This window comes from Rattus norvegicus, chromosome 2 (genome assembly GCF_021556685.1).
Source record: "Rattus norvegicus strain SHRSP/BbbUtx chromosome 2, alternate assembly SHRSP_T2T, whole genome shotgun sequence".
Taxonomy (NCBI): domain Eukaryota; kingdom Metazoa; phylum Chordata; class Mammalia; order Rodentia; family Muridae; genus Rattus; species Rattus norvegicus.
The window spans coordinates 38,044,429-38,064,158 of record NC_141535.1 but is presented as its reverse complement, the minus strand read 5'-3'; the positions used below and the strand labels follow the sequence as shown (position 1 = coordinate 38,064,158).

General features: G+C 40.7%; 1 protein-coding gene across 5 annotated transcripts in view; it reads left to right on the top strand.

The window, feature by feature from the left end:
- Rnf180 (ring finger protein 180) overlaps nt 1-12,584 on the top strand; it is a 214,061-nt gene extending 201,477 nt beyond the window's left edge. For 3 of the 5 annotated variants that reach the window (XM_087633794.1, XM_087633785.1, XM_087633791.1), the window contains exons 8-9: nt 11,596-11,711; nt 11,796-12,584. In XM_087633794.1, coding sequence (XP_087489920.1) covers nt 11,596-11,711; nt 11,796-11,831 — 152 coding nt within the window. In that variant the 3' untranslated portion in view covers nt 11,832-12,584. Of the gene's footprint in view, nt 1-11,595 lie in introns of all 5 variants that reach the window. The other 2 variants (XM_087633782.1, NM_001134986.2) reach the window with 2 other exon arrangements.
- Nucleotides 12,585-19,730: the final 7,146 nt, after the last annotated feature.

Genomic DNA, 19,730 nt, shown 5'->3' with positions numbered 1-19,730 from the left:
AATTTTGTGGAATAGTTTGGATAATATTGGTATGAGGTCTTCTATGAAGGTTTGATAGAATTCTGCACTAAACCCGTCTGGACCTGGGCTCTTTTTGGTTGGGAGACCTTTAATGACTGCTTCTATTTCCTTAGGAGTTATGGGGTTGTTTAACTGGTTTATCTGTTCCTGATTTAACTTCGATACCTGGTATCTGTCTAGGAAATTGTCCATTTCCTGAAGATTTTCAAATTTTGTTGAATATAGGTTTTTATAGTAAGATCTGATGATTTTTTGAATTTCCTCCGAATCTGTAGTTATGTCTCCCTTTTCATTTCTGATTTTGTTAATTTGGACACACTCTCTGTGTCCTCTCGTTAGTCTGGCTAAGGGTTTATCTATCTTGTTGATTTTCTCAAAGAACCAACTTTTGGTTCTGTTGATTCTTTCTATGGTCCTTTTTGTTTCTACTTGGTTGATTTCAGCTCTGAGTTTGATTATTTCCTGCCTTCTACTCCTCCTGGGTGTATTTGCTTCTTTTTGTTCTAGAGCTTTTAGGTGTGCTGTCAAGCTCCTGACATATGCTCTTTCCTGTTTCTTTCTGCAGGCACTCAGCGCTATGAGTTTTCCTCTTAGCACAGCTTTCATTGTGTCCCATAAGTTTGAGTATGTTGTATCTTCATTTTCATTAAATTCTAAAAAGTTTTTAAGTTCTTTCTTTATTTCTTCCTTGACCAGGTTATCATTGAGTAGAGTATTGTTCAATTTCCACGTATATGTGGGCATTCTTCCCTTATTGTTATTGAAGACCAGTTTTAGGCCGTGGTGGTCCGATAGCACGCATTGGATTATTTCTATCTTTCTGTACCTGTTGAGGCCCGTTTTTTGACCAATTATATGGTCAATTTTGGAGAAAGTACCATGAGGAGCTGAGAAGAAGGTATATCCTTTTGCTTTAGGATAGAATGTTCTATAAATATCCGTTAAGTCCATTTGGCTCATGACTTCTCTTAGTCTGTCTACATCACTGTTTAATTTCTGTTTCCATGATCTGTCCATTGATGAGAGTGGGGTGTTGAAATCTCCCACTATTATTGTGTGAGGTGCAATGTGTATTTTGAGCTTTAGTAAGGTTTCTTTTACATATGTAGGTGCCCTTGTATTTGGGGCATAGATATTTAGGATTGAGAGTTCATCTTGGTTGATTTTTCCTTTGATGAATATGAAGTGTCCTTCCTTATCTTTTTTGATGACTTTTAGTTGGAAATTGATTTTATTTGATATTAGAATGGCTACTCCAGCTTGCTTCTTTTGACCATTTGCTTGGAAAGTTGTTTTCCAGCCTTTCTCTCTGAGGTAGTGTCTGTCTTTGTCTCTGAGGTGTGTTTCCTGTAGGCAGCAGAATGCAGGGTCCTCGTTGCCTATCCAGTTTGTTAATCTATGTCTTTTTATTGGGGAGTTGAGGCCATTGATATTGAGAGATATTAAGGAATAGTGATTATTGCTTCCCGTTATATTCATATTTGATGTGAGGTTATGTTTGTGTGCTTTCATTCTCTTTGTTTTGTTGCCAAGACGATTAGTTTCTTGCTTCTTCTAGGGTATAGCTTGCCTCCTTATGTTGGGCTTTACCATTTATTATCCTTTGTAGTGCTGGATTTGTAGAAAGATATTGTGTAAATTTGGTTTTGTCATGGAATATCTTGGTTTCTCCATCAATGTTAATTGAGAGTTTTGCTGGATACAGTAATCTGGGCTGGCATTTGTGTTCTCTTAGGGTCTGTATAACATCAGTCCAGGATCTTCTGGCCTTCATAGTTTCTGGCGAGAAGTCTGGTGTGATTCTGATAGGTCTGCCTTTATATGTTACTTGACCTTTTTCCCTTACTGCTTTTAATATTCTTTCTTTATTTTGTGCGTTTGGTGTTTTGACAATTATGTGACGGGAGGTGTTTCTTTTCTGGTCCAATCTATTTGGAGTTCTGTAGGCTTCCTGTATGTCTATGGGTATCTCTTTTTTTAGGTTAGGGAAGTTTTCTTCTATGATTTTGTTGAAGATATTTACTGGTCCTTTGAGCTGGGAGTCTTCACTCTCTTCTATACCTATTATCCTTAGGTTTGATCTTCTCATTGAGTCCTGGATTTCCTGTATGTTTTGGACCAGTAGCTTTTTCCGCTTTACATTATCTTTGACAGTTGAGTCAATGATTTCTATGGAATCTTCTGCTCCTGAGATTCTCTCTTCCATCTCTTGTATTCTGTTGGTGAAGCTTGTATCTACAGCTCCTTGTCTCTTCTTTTGGTTTTCTATATCCAGGGTTGTTTCCATGTGTTCTTTCTTGATTGCTTCTATTTCCATTTTTAATTCCTTCAACTGTTTGATTGTGTTTTCCTGGAATTCTTTCAGGGATTTTTGTGTCTCCTCTCTGTGGGCTTCTACTTGTTTATTTATGTTTTCCTGGAATTCTTTCAGGCATTTTTGCGATTCCTCTCTGTAGGCTTCTACTTGTTCTCTAAGGGAGTTCTTCACGTCTTTCTTGAAGTCCTCCAGCATCATGATCAAATATGATTTTGAAACTAGATCTTGCTTTTCTGGTGTGTTTGGATATTCCATGTTTGTTTTGGTGGGAGAATTGGGCTCCGATGATGGCATGTAGTCTTGGTTTCTGTTGCTTGGGTTCCTGCGCTTGCCTCTCGCCATCAGATTATCTCTAGTGCTACTTTGTTCTGTTATTTCTGACAGTGGCTAGACTGTCCTATAAGCCTGTGTGTCAGGAGTGCTGTAGACCTGTTTTCCTCTCTTTCAGTCAGTTATGGGGACAGAGTGTTCTGCTTTCGGGCGTGTAGTTTTTCCTCTCTACAGGTCTTCAGCTGTTCCTGTGGGCCTGTGTCTTGAGTTCACCAGGCAGCTTTCTTGCAGCAGAAAATTTGGTCTTACCTGTGGTCCCGAGGCTCAGGTTTGCTCGTGGGGTGCTGTCCAGGGGCTCTCTGCAGCGGCAGCAACCAGGAAGACCTGTGCCGCCCCTTCCGGGAGCTTCAGTGCACCAGGGTTCCAGATGGTCTTTGGCTTTTTCCTCTGGCGTCCGAGATGTGTGTGCAGGGAGCAGTCTCTTCTGGTTTCCCAGGCCTGTCTGCCTCTCTGAAGGTTTAGCTCTCCCTCCCACGGGATTTGGGTGCAGAGAACTGTTTATCCGGTCTGTTTCCTTCAGGGTCCGGCGGTGTCTCCGGCAGGGGTCCTGCCGCTCCTGGGCCCTCCCCCACGGGAGCCCAGAGGCCTTATACAGTTTCCTCTTGGGCCTGGGATGTGGGCAGGGGTGAGCAGTGTTGGTGGTCTCTTCCGCTCTGCAGCCTCAGGAGTGCCCACCTGACCAGGCGGTTGGGTCTCTCTCTCACCGGGTCTGGGAGCAGAGAGCTGCTGCGGGCCGGGATCCGCGGGTGTGGGACTTCCGGTAAACACAGAACGTGCCCGGTTCTAGAGAAATTCTGCTTCCGTGTGTCCCAAGCTCACCAGGCAGCTTTCTTGCAGCAGAAAATTTGGTCTTACCTGTGGTCCCGAGGCTCAGGTTTGCTCGTGGGGTGCTGTCCAGGGGCTCTCTGCAGCGGCAGCAACCAGGAAGCGATCCAAACCATTTTAATGCATAATTCAACCCGGTAAAGTAATAAAAGAATCTAGGTGTGCTAGAGAGATACGTAACCACATTTTAACTTCTATATAAAAGGCCAACTTCTGCAGGTTAGTACCTTTGACTCTAGAGACTTGAAGATGAAGATGAGGATGACATTTGAAATGCAGTTGCCTAACTTTTCAAGCATATTAACCAAGCAAGTCTATACCTATTTGTGACTATAAATATCTCCCTCCACCTCCACCAAGCCCTGCTTCCATCAGTCAGCCTTCCACACACAGAACTCCTTACGTAATGTGAAAGAGGCCGAGCGGTGAAGCCGTGGCTTACCCTGCCCCTGGCCCATCACACAAGGAACACGGGGCATGGCTCCTTCTGAGCACTAGCTCCAGGGCTCTGTAAGGAATGTTTTCCATGAGAACTACAAAATGTCTTTTTCAGTTTATTCGCAGTAAGATTCAATCACTGTAGAAACACATTTGAAAGGCTCGATCTGGGACATGCTTCAGTGAGATGCTAATGGCTTCCCCTGTTCTCTGAGGATTGTTCTCATGGGCAGGCACCCACTCATCCACTCAGCAACACTGTGCAGAAAGTCACCGAGAACATGCTGCAGGCCGCTGACACTGCAAAGAGTGCCTCGAAAGGAGCGTTTTACAATCCTTGACAGAAAAGATGAAATGGAACCATATTTTGTAGGGGGAAAAGGTCACAGCCTTATTATGTAAGATATGAGAGTCATCATTCAGAGGTAAAATTCTTTTTACAAAATAGAATTTTAGAAGAAACAGTTACTTTGGCTTCTGGAAGTTTAATAGTTTTTATACTCCTTCAAAACCTAACAGCCACTCCGAAATGTTTTAAATGGGTCTCTCTTGCTCCTTGATTTCACTGAAGTTCATTTCATTAAAAAAATTGTTTTTCTCATAAAATAAAATCAGATTCTGATAAGTTCATTATTATTCATTAGAATTCATATGAACACCAAAATATAACTCCCTGGACTGCAGGCTGCTGTGCCTCACGTCAGCCATTAGGACAACCGTGCAGCCTCTGTCACAGTACTGGCTGCTGAGGTAGAAGAAGAGACCTCTGCAGCATCTGGAATTGATAAAAAGAATCCACCTAGAGCACACGTTTGTTCTTCGCAGTCTTTTTAAAAGTCAAGTGTCATAGTCATGCTGGCTTCCAGTGGCAAAGAAATAAAAATAACCCCTATTCTCAGAACAAGATAGAATATTTGTGAAAGATCCAAAGTGCAGCCTAGAAGTGAGAAGTTTATATTTCAGTTTATTTGAATATATATCCATATATATATAATTATATGTGTATTATATTTAATATGATATAATCACATTATATGTATATATATATATATAATATGATATTAATTGTTACAAATATGGCCCAAGACTAGAAAACATGATGTTAAATCAACTAGTGTTAGGTTTTCCCAAAATCTCAGCACAAAGGAGAGGAAGTACAAAGTGGCACCCCAACATGAGAAGCTATTTGCAGCTGCCAGCTGCCGGGGGAGGAGACCTCAGTTTTCTTCGTCGCAGCATCAGTGGGTACATCAGCCATACTCCAGTGCAGGTTTTGTGCTCCGGAGTGGTTGGCCAACATAGCCAGACACCAAGTTTTATGCCAGAGAAATAAAATTAGCTAGACAGGTAGTGAGGTTGGGAGGAACCAAGGAAGAGTTGGGGGAAGGAAAATAATATGATCAAAATACATTGGATGAAATTATCATCAAAGGATAAATTAAAACATTGTAGAAAAAGAAAGAGAGAGCATTATCTCTGTACCTGGGCAGACTATAGACTCAAGTGGTTTTATGGGATACATTTACTAAACTTTTAAGGGTTCTGCTTTATGCTGTTAAGCCTCAGAGATTTAACCCATTTACAAGTAAACAAGTTACTTAGCCAGTTTCATGTGAAGTACACAAGGCTTCTGGGTAGTGACAGATTAGCCAGAGTGGCAGCCTTTGTGAGGGAAGAGAAGAGCAGATGCTGCCTGTATATGTGACAGAATAATAGACACTGGACAACACTGAGCTTATGAACCTGTCTTTAATAACAAGCACTAAGTGTACTGTGTTCCAAAACTGTGCAAACCCACTCCCTGCTCTAGTGGGAACACATTATCTTCCACAACGGTTTACTATGCAAATATCATCGAAGGGATGGGCCAGATTGCAGACGAAATCTGCTTTCAAAATATGTTGACACAGGAAGATGGATGGAGAGACCTCACCTGACAGCAAGCATGTTTTACGAAGGCAGCAAAGACGTGACACACTAACCAGGCAAAAGCAGAGGAAAGCAGTATCAGTCAGCCTGTTTCCTCTTAGCATGAAGAAAATACCACATGAAATAGTACCAGGGTGAGTGTGTAAACAACACTCAGTGTGATATTCATACTGGGTAGCAGACTTTAAAGTGTTATCCAACATGAAGAACTAGGGATTACTACGGGAAGTACAATAAGGCAGGCATAGAAAGACAAAACACCATGTTTTCTTTCATATGGCTATCCTGTGTTTTAATCATTGCATATGGGGGATACGAGTAATGAAACAAAAGGACCGTGGGAGGAAAAACTTTCTTAAGGCAGGGGAGATGGCTTGGTGGATTTATAAATCTCTTGGCACATAAGGGTAAGAATCAGAGTTCTGATCCTCAACACCCAACTATATCTGCCGTGCTGGGGGGTTGGGGGCAAGATCCCAGGAGCAAGTGGGATAGCTCATTACCCTAATAATCAGCTCCGTTTGAGAGACCTTGACTCAGTCAGTGAAGGGGAGAGCAGTCAGGGAAGACTCTCGGCAGTGACCTCAGGCCTCCTCAGTGCGTGCAGAGCACATGTGTGTGTACACACATGCAGACGTGCACTCACTCACATACTCTAACAGTTGAAAAGAAGTCTTAACTGAGAAAAGCAAAAAAGCAGAAGATAGAATGTGTGTAACGGGAAGACAGAGGACTGTTGGTGGAAGCGAGGGAACCAGGGAGAGGTTCGGAACCTGGGGCATAGGGTGTAGAACACAGTAGGGAGATTGATAAGAATAACAGGTGAAAACTGCATAAAATAACCCATTTATAACACACACTAACTTTAAATACACTAAAAACCGTTTCACATTAGAAAAATTGAAAAAATGTAGCTGGGTTCATCTTATTAGCAGACTGGCGGTCGGGAGGAAGGGAGGGACTGTGTAGACATCCAAATAGACACAGAAACCTTATTTTGAGTTGATATACTATACATGATATTGGTACAGAAATGTACAATTTAAGGTTCCATAAGGATTGAAGTTTTCATTATAATATATCCCCCCACAATATTCTCACACTCCCGCCCTGGAGTCGATGGCTAAAGCCGTCCAGGATGCGTGAGCACGTGTCTCCATCGTGCTTAGACTTTAATACCGCACGGTTGAAATGCACGCACATACTGGATCCTAGGTTAAACCACGTATTAGGATCAAGTAATTCTCAACCATGGTTGCCCATGGACGTTTATGTTCAGAATTTCCTCACTCCACTGACACCAATCCAGACATAATTTTAGAGAGGCAGGGTTATAGATATTAAAGTATGTGTGTTGCCACCGCCATGTGTTTAAATACATTGACTCCTAGATGATGTCATTTATATGGGGGAGGGGGAAGCATAGCTCCTGGGGGACAGAAAAGACCTGGAGCTATTACAGTGGCCCTCAGAAGCCGATCCCTATCAGATGAAATCCTTAGCCTACTATTTAACTCATCCTGCTAAGGAGAAACTAATGTTTTAAATTAAAATTAATTTAATTTACTGATTAAATTAATTTAAAATAAATCAAACATCTCCTAGGAGGATGATAATTTTTAAGAAACTGTCAGTGTTCAAGGCTGAAATTCCTTATGGAAAGCACTATGTCAGAATGTCTTTAGATCTTCGCTACATTAGTCCATATACTCTCCATAAGATGTAATAAGGTGGTTTCACCATGTGAGATTCTGGCAGTCTTTAAGGTCAGCAACTGACTTAGAAAAGAAATCATCGAATCTGAAGGAAAATAGAAACCCACTGAGCTAAGAATAGTGAGCTTACTGACTCAGAGATGTACAAAAGGCAATGCAGGTTCCTCACGAGTCAAACCACGAGTCCATCTTTTACTGAGTGTTAACTGTGGACCAGCGCTATGCTGGTGTTAATGAGTGTTAATTCATTTCGTCCTCATACTGGGCGTGGCATTTGTATTTGCATAGCCATCATTTTCCACTGGAGACTGTATCAAATACTGAGGTTTGTATTAAGAAGTTCTCTAATACTATCTCATACTTTACTTATTCCTACGGAATAACGGCTCCTGTGAAGTGCTTTTCACACCAACCTTTATTCAGAAATGGCCATTCACAAATCCCAAAGCTTGTTGTAAATTCCCACTCACCCTGCCCTTGCTTAGAAAAACATTCAAGGAAAATTAAATGAGCCAGCCAGTGGTCACTCTCGAGCTCCCACGTAAAAGATGTCTCACCTAATCTGGTGTCCTGCATTGTATCTCCCCGACTGCCTCCTCCTGGTCTCTTCCAGAAATGCAGGATGTAGGCACACAGGTGCATGGTAACACTGATGGAGGCTGCCTGGGAGAGCAGCCCGTGGACCCCTACCCATCATGCATCAGTTCTTGTCCTGTGTCCGCTCTTGCTCTTGTTTTCTGGCATTAGTGTCACGAGTGCAGCGCATATGAACCATACTGGTCATTTGACCCAGGCACTGAGTTTTGACCCATCTCCTTGGAATCTGAGTAACGCAGGCCCGTACAACATCCTTTTGGACCAAGGGAAAGAACCCACGTCCTTAATACTAACAGTAATTTCTAATTAGCAGTGTTACTTCCTCTCTAACCTGCATGGGTGAGGAAGCTTGTAGAAGATAGTATAAAATTCTTTGAGACTCTCTCTTGATGCATTTGGATAACATTTGAGTGTGAGGGAAAACTTCCCCCACCTCCTCTTTCTCCTACAGTACTGACATCAGCCTTGAAAGCAGGAAGGCGCCTGAAGTTGACACTCTCTTACCTCATGATTTCACACACAGGCCGGGCGCACAGCAATCCAGCTCCCCTGAATGAAGAAAGATAACACATACGTGCTTACCCAAAAGTCAGAAAAACTAAATTTAAACAAGAGTATTTTATGTCTTTGAGACAGTGTATTTTGACCAACTCCTCATAGATACACCCCCACATCCCTAGACACTCAGCTTCTTGGTTGGTTTTACTGGTTATTTTATTTATTTACATTTCAAATGGTGTCCCCCTTCCCAGTTTCCCCTCCAAAAACCCCCTATCCCACTCCCCTCCCCCTGCTTCTATGAGGGTGCTCCCCGTCTGCCCACCCACTCCAGCTTCATCATCCTAGCCTTCCCCTAGGCTGGGGCATCAAGCCTTAACAGAACCAAGGGCCTCTCCTCCCATCAACGCCAGATAAGGCCATCCTCTACTACATAAGCAGCTGGAGCCGCGGGTTCCTCCGTGTGTATTCTTTGGTCCATGGTTTAATCTCTGGGAGCTGTGAGTGGTCCGGTTAGTCAATATTGTGTTTTTCCTATGGGGTTGCAATCCCTTCAGCTCCTTCGGTCCTTCCCCTTACTCCTCCATTGGGATCCTCAGGACCATTCTGATGGTTGGCTGTGAGTATCTGCATCTGTATTGGTCATGTGTTGGCAAAGCCTCTCAGGGGACAGCCATATCAGGCTCCTGTCAACAATCACTTCATGGCATCAGCAATAGCGTTGGGTTTGCTGTCTGCAGATGGGATGGATCCCTAGGTGGGGTGATATCTGGACAGCCTCTCTTTCAGTCTCAGCTTCATTATTTTGTCCCTATGGGCAGGAACAATTCTGCATTAAAACTTTCTTTTAAGCCCATCAAGTCTAATGTGTTTGCCCAGGTAACTTTGGGTACAGGGCCTACTCCTGGAGCATGGTTGACCCCCTAAGGATCACCTCACTTAAAGAAGATTGCCTGTCTCTCTCACAGCAGCTAATATCATGATAGGGAAAAAAATGTTTTAGTAATATTTAATGAGTCCTCACAGCAGAGTGCGCACATCGTATGTGAGGTTAGGGAAGGAGAAAGTATAAAGTTTGACGACCCAGAAGGGCTGACTTTGTCCCTCTGTTCCTTTTCGTATGTTTCAGTGTACTGAAGGTGACACATTCACAAAGGGACTTAAGCAGAGTCCTATAGATAAGCCCACTTGATTGCTAACGATGTGGAAAAAAAACAAAACACCTGACCTCGTCCCAGTCAAGCTCCTTGTAGCCTACGAAAGTAAATGATTAAAATGATCAAATGAAATGATAGGAGGTCAGATAAAGACGGTTACAATGTATCTAAAGGTCTCCCTCTGAAGCACAGCCTAGTCTCCCTCTCACGGGTTCTCTGTGTTTGCAGCCCACAAACCACCAATAAGTAGAGAGCTCAACACAAAGGGCAAGCGAGAACTGTTCCCGATGAAAGAGGTTGGGCTTTAAATAGCCGTACCAAGAGCCAGGTGAGCTCACCCTTGCCGTCTGAATTAGCAGCCAGATCTGGAGCAGGGCACGTCACATACTCAGTTGCTACAGATGATGAAGCAGAATTTGCTTTGAGCAGGAGCCCCATCTGACCTTGACCACCCATCACTAGCAAGTGCCAGAATTTTTTTCCCATCCAATCAAATAGTATATTTTTACTGCCTTCTCTTGCACTAATTTAAGCAATAAATAAATTAAATAAATAAATAAATAAATAAATAAATAAATAAATAAATAAATAAATAAATAAATAAATAAAAAGTATGCGGTAGCTGTGCAAAACTAAAGTTAGCAGTGAGGTATGGAACCTTTAAGTATTCTCTTTTGTGGAAGCTTAGATATCACATATTGGCCGTTTTGAGTTTGCTTCTCAGTTGCTATGGTAACTCCTGTAAACAGAAGTAACCTGGGGAAGGAGAAGGCCTACTCGGCTTACAGGTTACAGTCCACCACCCAAGAAAGCAATCGGGGGCCGGGAGGCTGGAACTGAACCAAAGCTGGTAGACGAACACAGTGTCCTGCCTGCGGCCCTCTGGCTTGCCCAGCGGCCGTTCTCATAAAGCTCAGACCCACCCACAGTGTGCTGGACTTTCTCACATCAGTTATCAATTAAGAAAATACCTCAGGCTGAGGGCCACAGACTAATCGATCTGGACGATTCCTCTATTGATCTTCCCTCTCCCCGGGCTTGTCAAGCTGCCAGTAAGTTGGCCATCACATTGGCCAACCAACAGAAAAGCACGTAGCTGTTGGTCAGGTTGCCCTAAGGCACTAGATACGATACATAGCTAGTAAACACAGCCAGAATTTCCTGAGATGGGGTAATTCTCAGAAACGTATCAAGGGATTGTATTTTTCTCCACCAGCCAATCCCCTAAGTAGGCCCATACTTTGAAGAATATGAAAGTTAAAGCTAATATTAAAGCTAATACTCTTTGTAGAGTGCCCTTATATTTGTCAAACTCAGCTCAGAACTAAAGCATGAAATACAGTCCCACAGAACTTTGCTCAAACAACTGCAGGGATTAAAATCGTTAAGCGGAAGGTACGAAAGTTAGCTGGTGTTCCGAGGTTACAAACAGTACTTCCAGTAGTGGTTGCGGTTACTGGGGCTTAAATCTAGAAAAAAATTTGTATATGAAAATAATCTCGACAAGTTATGTCAGATGATGCCAATAAGAAGTTTCCAACCCAATGTTACGAATAATGTGTGTGGTCCAGGTCACTGAGCCACGCGCATCTGCTGCCCTGCCCTTTAAACCCCAAACTGGGACTTGTCACAGCTGTTCATTATTGAAAAAGCAAGCGTGAGACACCGCCCAGTAAAGCCAGGATGAGCGTTGTCAAGTGCTCTGTCAGCTCATCAAGTGTCTGAGGTCAGTGGGCTGGAAAGTTAATTTTCCTCCGCTATCTCCCAGGGTTCCACAGGCGCGCGGCCCCAGTGACGCGGAGGCAGTTCCCACACGGTGCCCACAGGATGGACTACCTGCACTTCGAGGACGACAGCCGCGGGTGGTGGTTTGACATGGATATGGTGATCATCTATATTTATTCAGTGAACTGGGTCATTGGCTTTGTTGTTTTCTGCTTCCTTTGCTATTTTTTCTTTCCGTTTTAGGAATCGTCGTACTCTGCTACAATTGAACAGTCATAAACGTAAACAATGGCTTGAACGTTTTGAAGGTGTGCTTCGAAGTTTTTATAATGTCGCATTATAAAAATGGTTAGTGTTTATAAAAAAGCCTGAGGATAATGGATTTATTTATTAATTTCTTTCATGTAACAACCTAAACTTTATTCAAGAGCTGGCGAACCAGCCATTAGAAACAGTGCACTATTAACTCCATACTTTTTACTTTAGGACCTGGGGCTCTAATTTTACAATGTCATTTTTATACTTACTATGATTGTAAAGACTGAGGTTTTTACCTCCATTTAAAAACAGTAAAAATATGAAATGAAATAATCTGGATAGATACCATCATTATTACTAAGATGTTTAGTGAAGCACTATGTATTCTTAGGCAAATGATGTCTGTTAAAAATAGACCATGTTCTCTGGGAACTAATCAAGCAGGGTATATTGCGATTTTGATTTCTGAATATCTCTACTTCTGTCTCCTATTACCAAAAATCTGACTATCCTTTTGTAAAGACTTCATAGCTTTGGCGCAACGTTTTTAACTATTGTAAGCGCAAACTACCACATGCAGTGTGACTAACACCCAATAGCTATGTTAGAGAGCCATATTAACACTTTCCAATTTCAGAATGGATCACTTTAGAAATAACATATCTGACTTTTAGTAACCTAAATGGCCAATGCATGTGCAAACTGTAATCAACCTGGTGATTCATTTAACTAGATACATTGTCACTGTGCAATAAAGAGTGGCTTTTACATTTTTTTATTGTTCTTATTTGACTTATATGTGGAATAAGGAGCTGTGGGCTTACGGATTTGTGTAAAGAAACGCTGGCATTTTCTTCTATTATAGTACTTGTTACAGTTAAGTTCTTTCCAAGAAAAGAAAATGTATGAACCATGACAGTGGGAGCAAGATACAGGAAAGGTATCAGGATTCAAAGTGAAGAAAACTAAAGAAACAGAGACGTAAGTCATTGTGTTGACTCAGGCATGTTTTAAATTTAATTAGCAGCAATGAACTGCTAATCAGCCCTTTCTGCCTATCATGATAATAAAATACCACCACCATTCAAAATAGATAAGCTGCACCAGTTTAGACTGAAAATTGCCAAACTCAGCACAATTGCTGACTGTGTCAGATAAAGGGATTAGATTGATAGCGTGATTTTCTAAGAAATACAAAAGTGGTGTGGATTATTGTTCTAATACTTATTTCTGCTCTCACAATTAGAGTTGTGGAAAAATACGACCAAATATATCAGACTGTTCAAATCCAGAAAACATAAAATTAAATACAATTTACAAAGAGATGTATGTTTCCATTTATAAATGAATATCTATAATCACTTATGTTCTAGATAAAAATAATGTGCATCTGGGAAAACATCACTGTTCTCACAGTACTAGATCAAACAATTGAAACACACACAGGGACGATATTTTAAGAACCTTGAAACCAATCGCAGCTATTTTCTGGCTTATATGCCCTAGAAAATATATCTTGATTCATTCCTGAATTGTTTTAGAAGTTTTTTATTGTATGCAAATTAAGAAGATAAGAAGCAATGATATTTCACAGGAAACATGTATTCACTTCGTCTCTGGCACATATCAGTAGTTTTGTACCTGTAATAAATACAAACATCTGCGTGCCTGTCATTACACTAGTAACCAAATTTAGAAAGCAATTATAAATCTCTAACTTTACTTTAAATTAAATTTGTATTTTCTACAACTGGAGCTACCAGTGACAAAACACTAAGTATAGTGTCTCCTAGAGCTACCACCTCCTGGACAGATAGGCCCGGTATGTCCAGACGCTGAGACAGGTAGGGAACACAGGAGGACGGAGTGTTCCTGTGTTTCCTGTGCATCCCAGGTCAAGCATTTTAGCCTCTGCGGGAGACAGAGCCCCTGAAGTCTTCCAGGTAAGATGGTGATCACTTAACCTACCCCAGAAGTCATCCAAGTCCTGCCTTTCCCCTCATGTAGACTTAGAACACCAGTCTTCCATTTGGTCAGCGTTTGCTCCCTTCTGATCTCCAGAAGGGAATCCCCGCTAACGTAGCCTATACCCCACACCTTTGCTGGGTGACTCCATATCCGATAACACATGACCTTCCTTTGGCACTCTAGCCTACCACAGCCAGGCACATTGGCGACCACTTTTAACAGCTCCGCCATCTCTCTAGCCTCATAAACTTAACACAGGAACCCATCGTGTGCCTCTTCATCAACGTCCATATAATTACATAAAATCTCATTTTCCAATGAAGAACCAAAGAAAGGAAAAGAGAAATCCTAAATCTAATGAAATGCAGTATCTGCCCCAATAATATTATTTTAAAAGTTAACTTCTGTGATTTATCATCAACAATTTCTGTTTCTATGGAGCTTAATGATTCAGAAGCTTAATTTTAAACGTGTTTGGTTATTCATAATAATACCTGAAGTGATCTACATTTCTAAATACTTTAATCAAGTAATTTATTATTAATGAGAATCCTATGTATACAAATAATGCATTTTGATGAACTCTAATCCCCATTCCTTTCTCCCAGTTCCTCCCCATCCCTTCAAACTTTTCCACCCCAATTGTTTAAGTCCATGGAGTCTGAGTCGCTTTAGTGCTAACTCTGTGTGCATAGGTACCGGGCCATTACATCATGTCTAAGTTCTCAGTGCCTACATTGAAGAAAACTGACTCTTCCTCTCCCAGAAGCCATCAATTGCTTGTAGTACCTCAGTTAGCACTGTGTGAGCCCCACCCCCGATATCTTGTCTGGATGGCTCTAGTGTAGGACTTGTGCAGTCGCAGCCTGTGTGATGTCAGAAAAACACAGTTTCACTGAAGTCACGCACTAATTCTATCTCACAATCTCTTTACCACCTTTGCCATGGTAACCCCTGAGCCTTGAGAGGAAGCAATATGACAAAGATGTCGTCCCACTTAGAGCACTCTGCCTTATTCACTGTCTTTTAGTCTCCAAACATGGACCGTTTGTGGCTTTCAGTTTTAAGCAGTATCTACTGCACCAAGAAGTCTGTCAGACGAAGGCTGAGAGGCACTAAGCTGTGGTTATAAAGGAATTACTTAGGAAGCAGCTTAATGCCTGTGTCCATTTCATAGAACCATAGAAGTGGGTTCCGTTTCAGAAATTTGCTTGGTGTCTTATTAGACACCAAGATAACTAAGCGATGATGTATGTTCACAAATCCACTTCTGAATATAGTGAGAACACAGCAAAGCAGAATGAGCTGGAAGCTACAACATTGGGCTCCAGCTTCTTCCATTACTATGTAAACATCCACTTACCTTAGCTGCGTCACTGTGCACAGCTTCCGTGGCCACCGCCATGCACTAATAAGAATACTGAATGTTCCTTTAATTTCTCACAAATTCAAGGAAGGCACACATGATCTTCCAAAAACAGAAGTGATTTTTTTGCCCTAGATGCACAGCTCTTAACTGAGAAAAAGGACAGAAGACTTAAAGACTGGAACTTTTTACTTACAAACATAATTTTTAAAAACTGTCAAAGAAAAGGTAAATTTAGGAAGTATCTCCAATCAGTTAATCAGTAACAAACCAATTGTGAATTTGGTCCAGTCTGGTTCTAGCTCATTTTTACATCTGTTTTAAATGCTATACTACTACCTTCTCTCATTTCACTGTGGTAAGAAAGGGTGCTTCGATAGGAACAACAACAGCAAGTACAAGGAGAAAAGCCATCCAGTCGGTCATTAATATGAAAGCTCAGTGCTTTAACAAGATTTGTTTAGAACCTGTCATAGAATTCCAATAAGGTTGAAAGAGTTAAAATGAAGCAGTAGTGAGAGAAGATAGATAGACAGACCGGTAGATAGAAGAGACAGACAGGTGGGTAGATGATGGATAGATACATAGATAGATGATAGATGATATATAAGATAGATAGGTGGATAGATAGATAGATAGATAGATAGATAGATAGATAGATAGATAGTAGGTAGGTAGACAGACAGATAGGCAGGTAGGCAAATAGAGAGGGGGGATAGATAGACACATACATAAATATGAATATATTCGTTCATTTGGACAGAAAAATAAGCAATACTAAGAGAAAAAAGGTTATTGTACAAATAAATACCATGAAGAGGTAAGCATGAATTTTATTTAATAATAAACACCATAATGTTTACACTTTAATCACAAATGTTTGTGTTTCTGACACAACATAGTGAAGAGTCAAAAGTTAAAAGACTTGATAAAGATTAAATGAAAAGAACATTTAGAGCAATATCCCTAGAATTATCATCAATTCTAGAATGACACAAGGAATCCATATTCTGTTACTGTGCCTGTCACTGCTAAAATTGATCCGATTCATTTGAGCACTAACGAAACACACCGACTGCATTACACTCTGTCAGAGTCAGAGTCCTCGGGTGCATTGTCACGAATGGTGGGCAGAGTTCTAAGGCCTCGCTGTCTCGCAGTTCTGAGTTGGGGCAAACATTCTTTCATGTCTGGAGAAATATGGCAGATTCTCCCTTCCATGCCTGGCACTGAAATTACTCCTGATGGTTCATCTGGCTCTCCCTCAAAGGTTGAAAGCGCAATAGAACCAGTTAAAATCTGCATGCTGTCCAAAACAGATACTCTGAAGTCACACTAAAGCTTTATTAGGATACACAAATTGAAAGTTATAAACAGTGTTGAAACTCTGTTTCTCCACCACCACAGTCAGATTTCGTCCATGAATGAAAGTGCACTAAACATATTATGAAATTTACAGGTAAACAAAAGTGCATCAGTTCGTTTTGACTTTAAGATATCTTATACTTAAATAATAAATGTTTGAGGAAATAGGTATGCTTACCCTCATTTGAACATTATACAATGTGTACACGTGTGAAAATATCACCTGATACATGTAATACAATTTTGTGTCAAATTCTTAAGCTTTTAAATTATGACTACATATTATCCCAAAAGGATTTACTTGATAATTAATTTTTTAAGTTTTTGAGAATTTTGTACGTGAGTACTATATTTACATCATTTCTGTCTCTCTTTCCATGGCAACTCCTCCCATCCCACCACCCCCTCCCAAATTCAGGAGACTTTTAAAATTTTTGTTAAATATATGGTGGGTGGGCGGGTGGTTTTTACAGCCTGCTGAGTCTATTTAGTGGTGATCATATGGTGACAGCTGTCATTTTGTCTTCATTTTTGAAAAATAATTAAGACAAAAAGTATGGCCGGTGTATTAAAAGAACTCTCTTGGTTTTTTTTTTTTTTTAAACAAAAAGAGAGAGAGAGAATTCATCTCACTTTTAACAGGTGTGATGATAACTTCCAGAACTTGGATATATTTAGGAATATAATTATTTATCAAAGAATCGGCCAACTATAAAACTGATTATGACTTGATAAGATTTGCCTTGGGTTGTTGTTGAAGTGACCTTAGAGAGAGAATTGTTTCTAAGCTTGATCATTAAGTGGGGATCAGTATGCCTCGGCACAGCATCTATCAAGTAGGAAAGACAACATGTTTAATTGGACAGAAGTAAGATAATCTGGCAGGTTATAATTTTTTTCATCTGGATTAGAAGGGCAGTGTCGCAGAAGTAGTTGAAGGTTGTACAACAGAACAACCTGAAAGGGACACGGTCTTCTAGACCGTCTGTCTCCACAGCTTTGGGTTCCTACGCCGTCCCTATGACTACAGTCCCTTGCTCCTTCTTTTCACCTTGGAGAATAAAGGTCCATTTTTATTCTGTCCACACCTCCTCAGACACCAGGATGCCCACCTAAAGACTGGAGCCTAAGAAACGTTAACTCAAGCAGTAGCACATGAAACACGACAGTCCTGTCACCTGTGAGGGATGGCGATTTGTTTGTTGTCATGATCAAACTCATTCGATGGCCTGAACGACATTTCTTCTTTCCTTGCAAAATTTTTCTTGATTCAAAGGGATGCATGGCGACTGTAGCCAGCACCTGTGCGGTTTGGGGGTCAAACATACCGTAGCCATCCTTCCCCTGAAATAGCAAAAACAGAACTCAAGTTTCTAAGCCAGGAGTAATAAATATACAAACATCTATTTCTTACCTTTATACATAAAGACATTTTCTTAAACCTGAGTTAACTATACTTTAAATAATTGTCCTACTCATAAATCTAGACATAGTGGCTGCAACCCTGTTGTCACAGCTCAGTTGTTTAATGGCCTTGAGAGTAGGGCACCTATACTCTTCAAAGGTGGTTGTGAAAAAACATTAACAAAGAGGGTCTATTGGAATGATATTGAAGAATCTAATCTGAAAATATTTCTGTGTATGTGGTTTTTCAAGACAAGGTTTCTCTGTGTAGCCCTGGTGGACCTGGAACTCTGTAGACCAGGCCAGCCTTGAATGCAGAGATCTGACTGCCTCTGCTTCCTGAGTGCTAGGACTGAAGGCTTGTGCCACTACTGTCAACCCTAATCTGAAACTGACTAAAGGGCTCTCAAATTAGAACATATAATCAATGCATAGTACAAGATTCCTCAGTACTCCAGATCAAATAGTGGCAGTCACACCAAATTCATATGTAAAGTCTTTAAAACTTAGTCATCTACATTTCATTCTAAATAACAAAGTAATTAAAATTTATCAAAAATAGAAATACTAATTGTTTTAGGACTATTTTTCACTAAATTTGAACTTAGCAAGCCATTATAGCACTTCAGGCTATACAATTCTGGCTACATTTGCTAGTCATTTAAGGAACAGAATTGATATGCATGGATTTAGAGGGCTATAGTTTTAAATCTGATAATACTAAACAGTGTAATTGTGCTTGTTTACCATGAGATAAAATTAATTCAATTTGTGAATCATAAAATGGAATGGAAACATTTATTATTTTTTAAGTGTCTGAATTCATTAAAGCAAACTTAAATGTATGGGCATAAGCATGTTTATTAGCACCAAACGATCAGTTTTCTTAAAACATTTCGAAAGAAAACAATCTCACATTTGCAATGTACTCCCTAATGGCCAGGAGATAGACTTTCTTTTTCTGTAAGTGCTGTCCTTGAACTTTCACAGTGTCTCTTATGACTTGATGTCCCGGTTCTGCATCTGGATCAAATCTAAATTCTATCCCAGCAACTTGAGGAAACCTGAAACGGAAAAAACAACTTCTTCTCACACAGCCTTGCAATGCACGAATCAGAGGCGAGAGAATGCTAGACTTCGTTAAGCATCCCCCCTTATGCTACTCGACAGGCAGGATGCACACAGGCTATGTGCATCTGAACAGAACTTGTCAAGTGGACTTTGGTTTCAAAAGGTCAAACAATAAAAGCAATTCTAAGTCATTCTATCTTTATTTCCTTGCATGTAAAGGCCAATATAATTTTCTCAGGATAAAATAAAGACAAACTTTGAGAATTTCTGTTCTCCCACAACTCTGAATTTCTGTGAGATCACTGCCTCAATTTCTGTCCTCAGTTACTAGAGGAATACAAAAATAAAATAGACAACATATATGTATCTTCAAAATGTCTAACTACAGCGTCCCATAAGCTTCAGAAGCACGTGACGCTCCCGTTAATATTTACTACTACTCCTATCTTAAAAGTGACTCAATGGGCTCAGTAACACAGACTGAGAGTTTGAGAGACCGTGATCACAAATTCAAGACCAGCATGATTTCAGTGTGAATCTGAGGCCCTCCTGGGAAACTTGGTGAGTAGGTCCTGGATCAAAATAAGTGGTTGGGGGTAGCTGGGGCTATAACCGGGTGCTAAAATACCCATCTTAAATATATGAGGCTAAGAAAAGTTTTCTACTACAAATCATGCCATGGATACTGTCAATCGAGGAGTAGCTTTCGAGCTAAGATTACTAGTTTACAGAATGGTTCTAAGTAG